Source organism: Hyperolius riggenbachi, chromosome 2, assembly GCF_040937935.1.
Source record: "Hyperolius riggenbachi isolate aHypRig1 chromosome 2, aHypRig1.pri, whole genome shotgun sequence".
Lineage (NCBI taxonomy): Eukaryota > Metazoa > Chordata > Amphibia > Anura > Hyperoliidae > Hyperolius > Hyperolius riggenbachi.
The window spans coordinates 171,978,133-171,991,116 of NC_090647.1; the positions used below are offsets into that span (position 1 = coordinate 171,978,133).

The following is a 12,984-nucleotide window of genomic DNA, read 5'->3' on the forward strand; positions in this document are numbered from 1 at the left end:
CACCTGATAGCTGTACTAGTAGTGGTATGATGCTGGCAGGAAGTGTGGCCACACACAAGTGCAAACTAAAAGTTTATTTAAAACATGGCTTAACCGCACTGTCTGAATCAGACAGCCACAGCGTAATTCATGATGTATCCCTGCCTGTGTCAATCTTGCCAATCAGCTTTGCTACTTTGGCCTGTTTGACAGTTTTGTGCCTCTGGTCTGTATCTCCTGTCACATGGATGGACTAGAAATGTACAGATTTATGTGTGAACACATTCATACAAACACATGCAAAACTGACACCAACTGTCAAAAACTGAGAAGACAGGACTGGATACCTTCTTATGTGTGGACCACGCCTTAAAGAGAGTCTGAAGCGAGAATAAATCTCGCTTCACACCTCATAAATAGCAGGGGCACGTGTGCCCCTGCTAAACCGCCGCTATCCTGCGGCTTAACGGGGGTCCCTGATCCCCCAAATCCCCTCCGTAATGCGGGGGAGCGCTTCCTGGTTGGGGCAGGGCTAACCGCCGCAGCCCTGCCCCACGCGCGTCTGTCAGCGCGTATCTCCGCCTCTCCCCCGCCCCTCTCAGTCTTCCTTCACTGAGAGGGGCGGGGGAGAGGCGGCGATGTGCCGCTGATAGACGCGACTGGAGGCAGGGCTGCAGCCGTCAGCCCTGCCTCCAGGAACGACCAAGTCTGCGACCAAGTGTTGCAGTGGGGGGTTTGGGGGTGAAGGGACCCCCGTTTAGCGGCGCTATAGCGGCGGTTTAGCAGGGGCACACGTGCCCCTGCTAACCATGAGCTCTGAAGCGAGATTTATTCTCGCTTCAGAGTCTCTTTAAAGAGAACCTGAACTGAAAGTAAAAAGTCAAAATAACCATACACAGGTCATACTTACCTCCTGTGTAGTCTACTCCTCAATCTCTTTCTCTTCTCCTGCGTCCCATTTGTCCACTGTGATCAATTCTCTGTCCTCCATTTTAAAAATGGCCATTACCCCCTAACAGCTTCCTGGTCAGCACACTGTTAAACTGTAATATCACCCACTTGAGTCATAGGAAAACATGGACATTACCTTGCACATTCAGCTGATACATAACTGACAGCAACTGGTATATTTCAGTTCTGACAAAATATTGTCAGAACTGGAAGGGATCACTTTAAGAAGAAAATGGTGAGCTTCTGAGAGGAGCTGACAGTAAGGTTAGTATGTAATATTCATTTGCAGCTACGTCATGTGTTTGTTGTAAATCATTTTCCTCGCTTCAGGTTCCCTTTAAAGAGAAACCGTAACTAAGAATTGAACTTTCAGAATCAGAATAATTTATTTCGCCAAGTACAACGGGGGTTGTACCCGGAATTATTTTTGGCTCATACAGGGTCGGTGATGGTACAAACACATACATGCGATCCTTCAGCACATACAATCAGGTACAGTATGGTACATAAGTAAGAAATCCATATATAATACAGCACATGACTAGTGGAGGACGCGTGGGGCGGACTGGAGTGCTATGAGGGGAGCGCCACATCTACCGGCGGCGCTCGCTCTGCAGCATTTCCAGATGCCCCGCAGTGTGTAAAGTAAAAGAGTGTAAAGGAAAGGAGTGGATAGAAAAAGAGAGAGAGAATGGATAGCTAAAAAGAGAATGAGAAAAGAAAGACAGAAACAAGCAAGAGGAGAGAGACAGAGAGTCCCCTTTAGGACTGCAGATTATCCCAATCAGTAGCTGAAACCCCCTTTTACACAAGAAATCTATTCCTTTTCTCAAACAGATCATCAGGGGGCTTGGTATGGCTGATATTGTGGTGAAACCCCTCTCATAGTGTGATGTCAGGACCAAGGTTCTGACATCACACTGCAGGAGCCTTGTAGCATTGTGGAAAATAACAGCTGTTTCCAACTGCCAAAAAAAGGAAGCAGCATCTCCTTCTACTGACATCACCTGGCAGCAGTAAAAATGTCACCATGTGATAAATGTCAGAATGTATATCAGGGAGAGGAAAGATTTTTCAATGGACAAACACTGACTAAATAATTTATACATAAATACAGGTCCTGCTCAAAAAATTAGCATATTGTTATAAAGTTCATTATTTTCTGTAATGTACTGATAAACATTAGACTTTCATATATTTTAGATTCATTGCACACAACTGAAGTAGTTCAAGCCTTTTATTGTTTTAATATTGATGATTTTGGCATACAGCTCATGAAAACACAAAATTCATATCTCAAAAAATTAGCATATTTCATCCGACCAATAAAAGAAAAGTGTTTTTAAAACAAAAAAGTCAACCTTCAAATAATTATGTTCAGTTATGCACTCAATACTTGGTCGGGAATCCTTTTGCAGAAATGACTGCTTCAGTGCGACGTGGCATGGAGGCAATCAGCCTGTGGCACTGCTCAGGTGTTATGGAGGCCCAGGATGCTTCGATAGCGGCCTTAAGCTCATCCAGAGTGTTTGGTCTTGCGTCTCTCAACTTTCTCTTCACAATATCCCACAGATTCTCTATGGGGTTCAGGTCAGGAGAGTTGGCAGGCCAATTAAGCACAGTAATACCATGGTCAGTAAACCATTTACCAGTGGTTTTGGCACTGTGAGCAGGTGCCAGGTCGTGCTGAAAAATGAAATCTTCATCTCCATAAAGCTTTTCAGCAGATGGAAGCATGAAGTGCTCCAAAATCTCCTGATAGCTAGCTGCATTGACCCTGCCCTTGATAAAACACAGTGGACCAACACCAGCAGATGACATGGCACCCCAGACCATCACTGACTTTGGGTACTTGACACTGGACTTCAGGCATTTTGGCATTACCTTCTTCCCAGTCTTCCTCCAGACTCTGGCACCTTGATTTCCGATTGACATGCAAAAGTTGCTTTCATCCGAAAAGAGTACTTTGGACCACTGAGCAACAGTCCAGTGCTGCTTCTCTGTAGCCCAGGTCAGGCGCTTCTGCCGCTGTTTCTGGTTCAAAAGTGGCTTGACCTGGGGAATGCGGCACCTGTAGCCCATTTCCTGCACATGCCTGTACACAGTGGCTCTGGATGTTTCTACTCCAGACTCAGTCCACTGCTTCCGCAGGTCCCCCAAGGTCTGCAATCGGTCCTTCTCCACAATATTCCTCAGGGTCCGGTCACCTCTTCTCGTTGTGCAGTGTTTTCTGCCACACTTTTTCCTTCCCACAAACTTCCCACTGAGGTGTCTTGATACAGCACTCTGGGAACAGCCTATTCGTTCAGAAATTTATTTCTGTGTCTTACCCTCTTGCTTGAGGGTGTCAATGATGGCCTTCTGGACAGCGGTCGGGTCAGCAGTCTTACCCATGATTGTGGTTTTGAGTAATGAACCAGGCTGGGAGTTTTTAAAAGCCTCAGGAATCTTTTGCAGGTGTTTAGAATTAATTAGTTGATTAAGATGATTAGGTTAATAGCTCGTTTAGAGAACCTTTTCATGATATGCTAATTTTTTGAGATAGGAATTTTGGGTTTTCATGAGCTACCAGTATATGCCAAAATCATCAATATTAAAACAATAAAAGGCTTGAACTACTTCAGTTGTGTGTAATGAATCTAAAATATATGAAAGTCTGATGTTTATTAGTACATTACAGAAAATAATGAACTTTATCACAATATGCTAATTTTTGGAGAAGGACCTGTATTCTAAAAATTAAGCACTTTATTATTACATTAGTTTTACTGGAGTTCCTCTTTAAGGTGGTCACACACCATACCATTTTTTTTCATATTTTGATTTGATTTGAGCATTCCGATCCAATTTTCGGATTTATCGCACGTTTCCATCAGAATCTTCAAGGTACCACACACTTATTTTCAAGATTGCCGCAACTTATGGATTAAAAATTGTAAACTCTGAAAAAATTGTTTGGTTAGAAAAATCGAGACAGAATAGGGAATAAAGTTTTGTATGTACTGAATACTTAACGTAAATTTTTTTCTGGTTTAATACAATTTCACGATCCACCACTAGGCTTGCTTATCACAAATTAATCTCGAGTAATCACCGTGGTTACTCGTGATTCAAATTGGCTCTAAATGCTCCAGCTGAGTGGGTAGATGCGGCAGGGTTATTTATCCAGAATGCCGCTTTCCGCCCTGCGTTTCAACAAGCTCACAAGCGTCTATTGGACGCGTTGCAAGTCTCGCTATGGAGCACTTCCTCTTTCAAGTTGGAAGGAGGAAGTGCTCCATAGTGAGGCTTGCAAAGCGTCCATTAGGACGCTTGTGAGCCTGTTGAAACGCTGGGCGAAGAGCGGCATTCTGGGCACATCTACTCGCTCAGCTAGAGCAGTTAGAGCTAATTTGAATCATGAGTAACCACCGTGGTTACTTGTGATTAATCCGCGAGGAGCCAGCCTATCCACCACCCACCATACAATTCTTGAAAAAATTGGTCTGAATTTTCCAACATGTCCAACCCCCCCCCCCCCCCCCCCAAAAAAAAACACCAAAAAACATAAAATTTGGATATCTCGATCCAATACAAATAAAAGCTATTGATTTTTTTTGGGGGGGGGGGCAACCGATCATATTTATCATATTGGTGTAAAATATCTTTTAATATTTTAATTGTATGTGGCATGGACACATTTATGCTTTTTCCTGTCCTGCCAGTTGAGTGCAACTGTTTGTCATTGGCTCTCCAGGCAGCCACTCCAGTTTGCTCTTGTTGTCCATGTACCTGCCATACCAGCCTGCTAGTCCAGTTTGCTCTTGTTGTCCATGTCTTTGCCATACCAGCCTGCCAGTCCAGTTTGCGCCAACCCTCGCCACTGTGGCAAGCTCTCTTCCTCTATGTCCAAGAAGCCCATTTCCAGTCACACTTACTCCTGCTCGGCAGTCAGCCTGTGCACTGAAGACACCAGACCAAACTAACCAGGTATCAAGTGTTCCTTGATTCCACATGAATGAAGCCTAATTGAAGAATTGTTAACAAAAAAAAAAGCCATTGCGTAATGTAGAGAACACATTACACATTCTGAGTTTGCACTTAAGGCCCTTTTCCACTAGCGGCAATTGTGATGCTGAATCCCCAGTCAGGGCTGGTGCACACCGAGCGGCTTTTTGGGCGTTTTCAGATCCGCTTGCGGCTGCGGATCTGCTTGGTCAATGTATCTCAATGGGGTGGTGCACACCAGAGCGGCAGGCGTTTTGCAGAAACGAAAAATGCCTGGGTGAGGCATTTTTTGGATTGCGGATGCGTTTCTGCCTCAATGTTAAGTATAGGAAAAACGCAAACCGCTCTGAAAAACGGCACTTCAGAGCGGTTTTGCAGGCGTTTTTGTTACAGAAGCTGTTCAGTAACAGCTTTACTGTAACAATATATGAAATCTACTATACTGAAAACCGCAGCAGCAATCCGCAAAACGCTAGCAAAACGCCTCATAAAAATAAAAAAAAGCGTTTAAAAATCTGCTAGCGTTTTGCGGATCTGCTAGCGGGTTTTGGTGTGCACCAGCCCTCACACAGAAGGTTCTCTTTCTTAGATCGGATTAGCCTAAAATCTTTTAATTGCTAATGCTTGTTACATGTAATAGCACTGCAATTTAAATCCTGTGACAGTATTTTGTTTGCTTAGGTGTTATACCTACCCCCTTTCTGAAAATGCTGGCATCTAATCAAGACTTTTCTAAAATGACACCTGGAAAATGTAAAAGTAAATGTTTCCCATTCACTGTTTACATACTTGTTCTTTCCCCGGGGCCTGGTGGTAGTCTGATCAGTCTCACTGTCCTCTTTGTAGATACTGATGTGTGCCCCCACCAGCTTTCTCCATTTGACTTTGTGCTAATTTATTGAGAGCACTGTCCATGAAAGTGGACCTGAATTTTTTTCCACAGGACAGAAGGAAAACCTAGAGAAATGCACCCTGTATGTATTTAGAGAGTTTAGCCTGTCTAATTTCCCATCATCTGTGTCTAATCACAAGTTGTTTGATCCCTCAGCTGTGTCTGCTGCCTGCCACGGCAGAGAGTTTAATTTGAAAGCACATGATGTTGGCAATGTCTGCTTCCATGAAAGCAGAAAGTAGATACACTGCAGAGGTATTGCAGAATATGTCTCAGCTGTAACAAAGAAATGTTTTTCTTGAAAGGTTATTATTTTTTGCTTATCTTTTCGAGCAAAGAGGAAGTTTTGAGTTCAGGTCTGCTTTAAATAAGGTGATGCGGTAGAGAAAAGTGTGGATGCTAAATGCCAAAGCTATAATACCTGCCACATTTATATCTGTCATATGTAATAGCATTATCCAGCGGTCATTGTGGAGATATATCCCTCTAGTCCTTTGCATGCTAGCTGCAGGACTCTCAATGTGCAGATTTCTTTTGTGAGGTTTTAGGATAACATTATTGAGTACAATTAGTCCCTTATTCTTTAAAATCGTCTGTAAATACAGGTTTACAGATAAAAGCGGTAATGGTACTTAATAACCCTTTTCCCATCATACTTCATCTCCTATGGAGCAGGAATTATTCTCGGCTGGATACCAGATGCTTATGTTAATTATTGCATGGCAGTACAAATGATTTGTGCTTCAGCTCAGCAATTGGCTTAATTCTCAGCTTTAGCGACTTCCAACCAGAACCGTGAAAACAAAGCTATAACTCACGCTGCCTGTCACATGCCATTTCATCTTATTACTGCCTGTTTGGAAGCTTTAGCGATATACTTTTTTGGTTTGTAGCATCTGTACATTTTGCAATGCATTCTTTTCCTCTGTGTTGAATTCTACAGCCCTGTACTTTAATTACAAATCAGCTGTTTGGCCAGCAGGTAACCCATGTCCCGCTGCTGCCCTAGCACTGTTTTGGAAAAGATTCTCTCCATCCTCGAACCTTTTTAAATCCCTAAGGCAAAGCTTTTTGCAGATACAGTGGCATCTGGTTGCCTGAGCTGCCAGCCACCAGAGAGCTGTTTTCTTTGATTTGTCAGTAGCAGTGCAGGGACTTCCTCAGTGCAGCTGGTAGTAGCAGTGGAGCAGGTTGTGCTGCATCACTGCTGCTATTTCAATGACAAAGGCTGTCTGAGCTGCAAAAGCTCTGTTAGGACTCTTGCACACTACATATGATTCAGATTTGCGATTTTGACGCGATTTACCATGCAATTCCGATTTGACATTTTTGATTGATTTTTTCTGCGCTTTTTCTGCGGTTTTCTTTTTATTTTGATAGCATCCAGGAAAAACTGGAATCAGAATCGCAAATCGGATTTGCAGTGCGCAGGGGGCCTTTAGTAGTTTTATAACATTGTTGCAGGATCTTTAAATGACCACCATCGTGAAAAAAGTAGGCAGTTAAAATCTGACAGAACCGACAGGTTTTGGGCCAGTCCATCTCCTCACGGGGGATTCTCAGGCAGGGAACACACTTGACTTTCAGCTTTCCGCGCGCGTTTTTCTGCATACTTTTTCTGCACACTAAGTGTGTTTCCATGCAGGAAAACGCGCGCGTTTTTTCACAGCAGCTGATGTAATTGATACAGAAAACTGCCAAAATGTGCAGAATCAGGATGCAGAATGTCAGTTTTTTTTTTCTGCGCGCGAACAACACAGTAAGTGTGCACTAGCACATTGATTAACATGAGTTCTCAGTTTTTCTGTGCAGAAAATGCGCACGAAAACAGTAAATTGTGTTCCCTGCCTCAGGGGTTTTTTATGTTTTCAACAGCATTTTCTGAACAGCAGTTGCAAAGTCTAACAAAATAGTGTGCAGGTGTGTAGGGAGGCTGGCTGGCATCTTACTGTGTTGGCAGTTAAACTGCTGTTCAGGAAATGCAATTGAAAACAAAGAAAATCCTGAGAATCCCCTATGAGGAGATGGACTGGCCCAAAACCTGTTGATTCTGTTAGATTTTAACTGCCTGCTTTGTTTTGCGATAGTGGTCCTTTAACTTAGTAAGTTAGTGAGAAATATTACTTTATAAATTATTTAGTCAGTGTTTGCCTATTGTAAAAGCTTTCCTCACTCTGATTTACTTTCTGAAATGTATTACAGGTGACGACACGACAGCTTTACTGCTGGCTTGGTGCATCACTGCGGAATGCGGAATGTTTGTTGTTGTTCCATAGTGAGCAGAAACAACATGTGGTCTCCCAGAGTGCACTAGTGTAGAAAGCTGCATAGCTTCATTGCCTAGGCTATATGCTGGGAGGGCAGGGTTACATACCGATTTCAAGCATTATATACATAAAGGAAGGGTTTCTGATGCTGAATCCAGGATATTAAGGTGGACCTGAGCTCAGAACTTCCTCTTTGCTCTAAAAGATAAGCAACAGCATGATAACGTTTAAAGTAAAACGGTTTTTTGTTACAGTTGATACAAATCCTGCAATAAATCTGCAGTGTGTCTACTTCCTGCGTTTATGAAAGCAGACATATTGTTAACATCCTGTGTTTACAAATTAGCAGCTCTGCAGGCAGCCAGCTGACGCAACTGAGAGATCAAATTATATTCGTGATTAGTCACAGATGAGGGGGAGTTAGACAGGCTAAACTCTCTAAATACATACAGGGTGCATTTCTCTGTTTTCCTTCTATCATGTGCAAAAGTTCAGGTCCTCTTTAACATAAAATAGGGTATCCTGAATAATGTAATACATTCCTCTACAATGTCTTTACAGTGCCTCTTTATTATTATTATTATTATTATTATTATTATTATTATTATTATTGATTTAGAAAGTGCCAGCATATTCCGTGGCGCTGTAGAAAGTAGGAAAACAACTCCTACGGCTGTTTATATGTGGCTGTCTGGGATGCATTTTTACTGCATGCATTGTAGAGTAAATAGTATGGCAAGTAATGTTTCCTGATATGTGCTGCTGTATGTTTTATGTCAAAACCACAATTCCTGTCAGACGGTATGTCATTTTCATTGCCTCTGACAGTCTAATGTACATATGTTATATACATAACTCCCAAAGCTAAATTCTACTCTATATTTTCTATTTTTCTATTTTTTCAGACAGATCTTAGAACCATTGGAAAGAAATTTCTCCCCAGTGACATCAATGGAGGAAAAGTAGAGAAGGTAACAAACGCCGTGGCTTTTTGTCTGTTATTTGTTTTCATATTCCTCTTGTCATGGCTGTGCATTACTTCTGGGGAAACTGAATCTTCGTTTTTCATCTTTCTTTTATTTTCCCCCCCCATAAAATTCGAGACACTTGGTATGAGGTCATCTCTCCGGGGAGTTTATAAAACGAATTGTGTTAAAATTGCATGCCGCTGCTTTTGACCTCTTCTGTGTCGCAAGTGCAGCAGCTTTCACTTGAACTGATTATATTCTAGCTCAATCTCTAGTGTTTGTGCGGAGTTGATGGAGGATGCACACCAGTGTTTTATTAATGCTTCTGAGAGGATTTAGTTTATGAAGTAAATCAGAGCTGACTGGCGGTGAGAGGTTTCAGTGTGTGCTGTGAGTTACCAGCTGTTCCTGTTTGTTTATCAGCTGGTGCTACAATGTTTGACTGGATTCGTGACAAGTGTACTGTCTTCCCTAATTAGGACAGGGGCAGGAGGGACTGCAGAAGCAGGCCGCACTTGCTATGTTTATAGCCAGGTTTAAACCAGCTTTCGTAATGAAACAGATGCAGTGTTCCAGAGCTGCCCTGTTTAAAGGTAGCTCAACTCCTCTGTTTTCCATTTTACTTGTCTCCTGTTGTATAACTCCTACTGATTTGCCAATGTACAGAGATATATGCATTCAAATTGGATACGTAAACACTTCAGCCTCGCTTCCTGTTATGCTGCATAGTAAATATTAAATTAGCAGAGGATTTGTTTATTCCTTTTTTCATTATTTACTGCTTCAGCCTCCCAAGTCACATACAGTAACATTTTAGATCACTTTGTGTTTCTGGATATTGTAATAGTTGTATATGCATCAGTTAGAACTGCTTATGTGATGTTATGCCACTAAGTCATGTATAGAAGATATACCAGAGAGCTGATACTGCTTGCTGGGTCTTGTAGTCTCTTTTGGTTCAGAAAATTGCTTACATTCAGCATACATTTCAGACCACAAAGAAGAGGAGCTTTTACCACTTAAAGTGGACCCAAATTAAAAATACAAGATTTCAGAAATAAAATCTATTTTCTAAATTAGAATAATAAATAACAGCCTTTTTTCAGCTGCATGATGACAAATATAAAATATTTAACATTTATTGGAGGAACCCCTCCCTTCCTTTCATATTGCCGGGACAGAATCCGGCAGACTGGTGGAGGAGATGAAAAACAAAACACAGGCTGCTGCTGATGATGTCACAGGGGAGGTGATCTCAGCTTGTGTGAGATTTCACATAGACAACGCCCCTGTGAGGGAGGGTAGCTGATGACAAACACACCCATGATGTAAAACCTCCTACTAAGCTGAGAAGTAATGGCTGCCACCTGTATAACCCTAGTTATGAAAAGAGAAGGGTGAAAAGCATGCACTGAAATGCTCATAGGCTTGAAAGAGTGTTTATTTATCTTTGTATGTGTCAGAGTGGTGCAACTAAATATTTTGAATTAAAAAAATGTTTGGTTTGGGTCCGCTTTAAGGACCGCGGTATTAACCCCCCCTGGTGACTAGGCCATTTTTTTTTTTACCAATTAGGCCACTGCAGCTTTAAGGCCTCGCTGCAGGGCCGTTCAACTCAGCACAAAAGTGATCCCCCCTCCCTTTTCTCCCCACCAACAGAGCTTTCTGCTCCTGTTTATTTATTTATTTTTTTAGTTTTTTGAATACTTCTAGTTTTTTATTTTATATTATAAGCTTATGACAGCAGATCACCTTTGTGCCTCTCCAGGGCACAGCCGAGTGACACGGCTGTCCCCTGTACACCAGCGCTGTACCGTGTAAATAGATGGCACTTTCGCCGTCTAACAGTCTCCTAGCGGCGATCGCCGCTGGGAGACTGATGGCGTAGCGGAGCTCCGTCATTCATGCAGAGATGCGCAAATCCCCGCCTCTATCGCTTCATGCCGATCGGCGTGGAGCGGTCCTGGGGCTGCCACGTTCATGCCAATTGGCATGGAGCGGTCACAACAGGTTAAAGTGTAACTGTCGGGCATAAAATCAAAAATCAATTCTTTATTTTTAGCAACACAAATGACAAAAGAAGCAAGTGGATTTGTTCCACCCCAGCAGCAATACTCCACAGATTCCAAACAGTCACGGGGCTTTAAATGAACAATGATTCTTTATTCTTCTCAGTAAAGGATTTTTCATGGTTTACAAAACAGACATGCTGACTCAATTTCAGATTACCAAATCACACAAAGACTGCCTGATACGTGTTTCACGGCCCAAGGCCTCTTCCTCAGAGGCACTCAGTATACATATATATCCAATATGGACCCTCACAAATATAGGCCAGCTATCTGATAGAATATAAGAGGTGAGCATTCACCGACGATAGCATGGACACTCACATTTATCCATGAATAGTAAGCTTTCTTTATTTTTAGCTGGTAAACAAAATAAGGATGCTAACTAGGTAATCCAAACAGTTAAAATCACTATTACTTTTGTTGTTGATAAATTATCATTCCCCAGTTTACCTGACTCTTATTTGGTACACACAAACTTTGGTACGCAAAAAGGAAGTTGCAGGGCATTCTGGGTTGTCCTTTTTTGCTTCTCTACTTCCCCTCAGACTTTAACGCAGCCTGATTTGCTGAAGCCTCTTTCCCTCCTGTTTTCCCCTCCCACACCTCTGTTCAGCTCTGATTGGCCAATATTTCTCATGCTGTAACAATGCACTTTCTATAGTGATGGGCGGGCAATGCATACACAAAAAGGCAGAGGACTTTGGGCGCTAAGGGGCCCAAAGTCCAATAAGTACCTTTAGGATTTCACAGGTCGTTTTGAGACATTTGGTTTCAAGACTACGCCTCACGGTTTAGGGCCCCTAAAATGCCAGGGCAGTTTAGGAACCCCACAAGTGACCCCATTTTAGAAAGACAACACCACAAGGTATTCTGTTAGGAGTATGGTGAGTTCATAGAAGATTTTATTTTTTGTCACAAGTTAGCGGAAATTGACACTTTGTGAAAAAAAATAAAAATAAAAATTAATTTCCGCTAACTTGTGACAAAAAATAAAATCTTTTTTTTTTTTTTTTACACACAATTGTCCATTTACACATACCCATGCTGGGTATGTGTAAATGGACAATTGTGTGTAAAAAAAAAAAAAAAAATCATTTACAGAGATATTTCTCCCACCCAGCACGAGTATGTGTGAAAATACACCCCAAAACACATTATACTACTTCTTCTGAGTACGGCGATACCACGTGTGACACTTTTTTGCAGCCTAGGTGCGCTAAGGGGCCCAACGTCCTATTCACAAGTCATTTTGAGGCATTTCGTTTCTAGACTACTCACGATTTAGGGCCCTTAAAATGCCAGGGCAGTATAGGAACCCCACAAGTGACCCCATTTTAGAAAGAAGACACCCCAAGGTATTCCATTAGGTGTATGGTGAGTTCATAGAAGATTTTATTTTTTGTCACAAGTTAGTGAAAAATGACACTTTGTGAAAAAAACAATAAAAATCAATTTCCGCGAACTTTTGACAAATAAATAAAATCTTCTACGAACTAGTCATACATCTAACAGAATACCTTGGGGTTTATTTTTTTTCTAAAATGGGGTCACTTGTGGGGTTCATATACTGCCCTGGCATTTTAGGGGCCCAAAACCGTGAGGAGTAGTCTGGAAAACAAATGCCTCAAAATGACTGTTCAGGGGTATAAGCATCTGCAAATTTTGATGACAAGTGGTCTATGAGGGGGCGAATTTTGTGGAACCGGTCATAAGCAGGGTGGGCTCTTAGATGACAGGTTGTATTGGGCCTGATCTGATGGATAGGAGTGCTAGGGGGGTGACAGGAGGTGATTGATGGGTGTCTCAGGGGGTGATTAGAGCGGAAAATTGATGCAATCAATGCACTGGGGAGGTGATCGGAAGGGGGT

The 12,984-nt window shown here is 42.2% G+C and overlaps 1 protein-coding gene across 2 annotated transcripts in view; it reads left to right on the forward strand.

The window, feature by feature from the left end:
- Positions 1-12,984, forward strand: part of TDRD3 (tudor domain containing 3) — a 415,364-nt gene that overhangs the window by 148,329 nt on the left and 254,051 nt on the right. For both annotated transcript variants that reach the window (XM_068267832.1, XM_068267833.1), the window contains exon 3: positions 8,982-9,047. In XM_068267832.1, the coding sequence (XP_068123933.1) occupies positions 8,982-9,047 (66 nt within the window). The remainder of the gene's footprint in view (positions 1-8,981; positions 9,048-12,984) is intronic.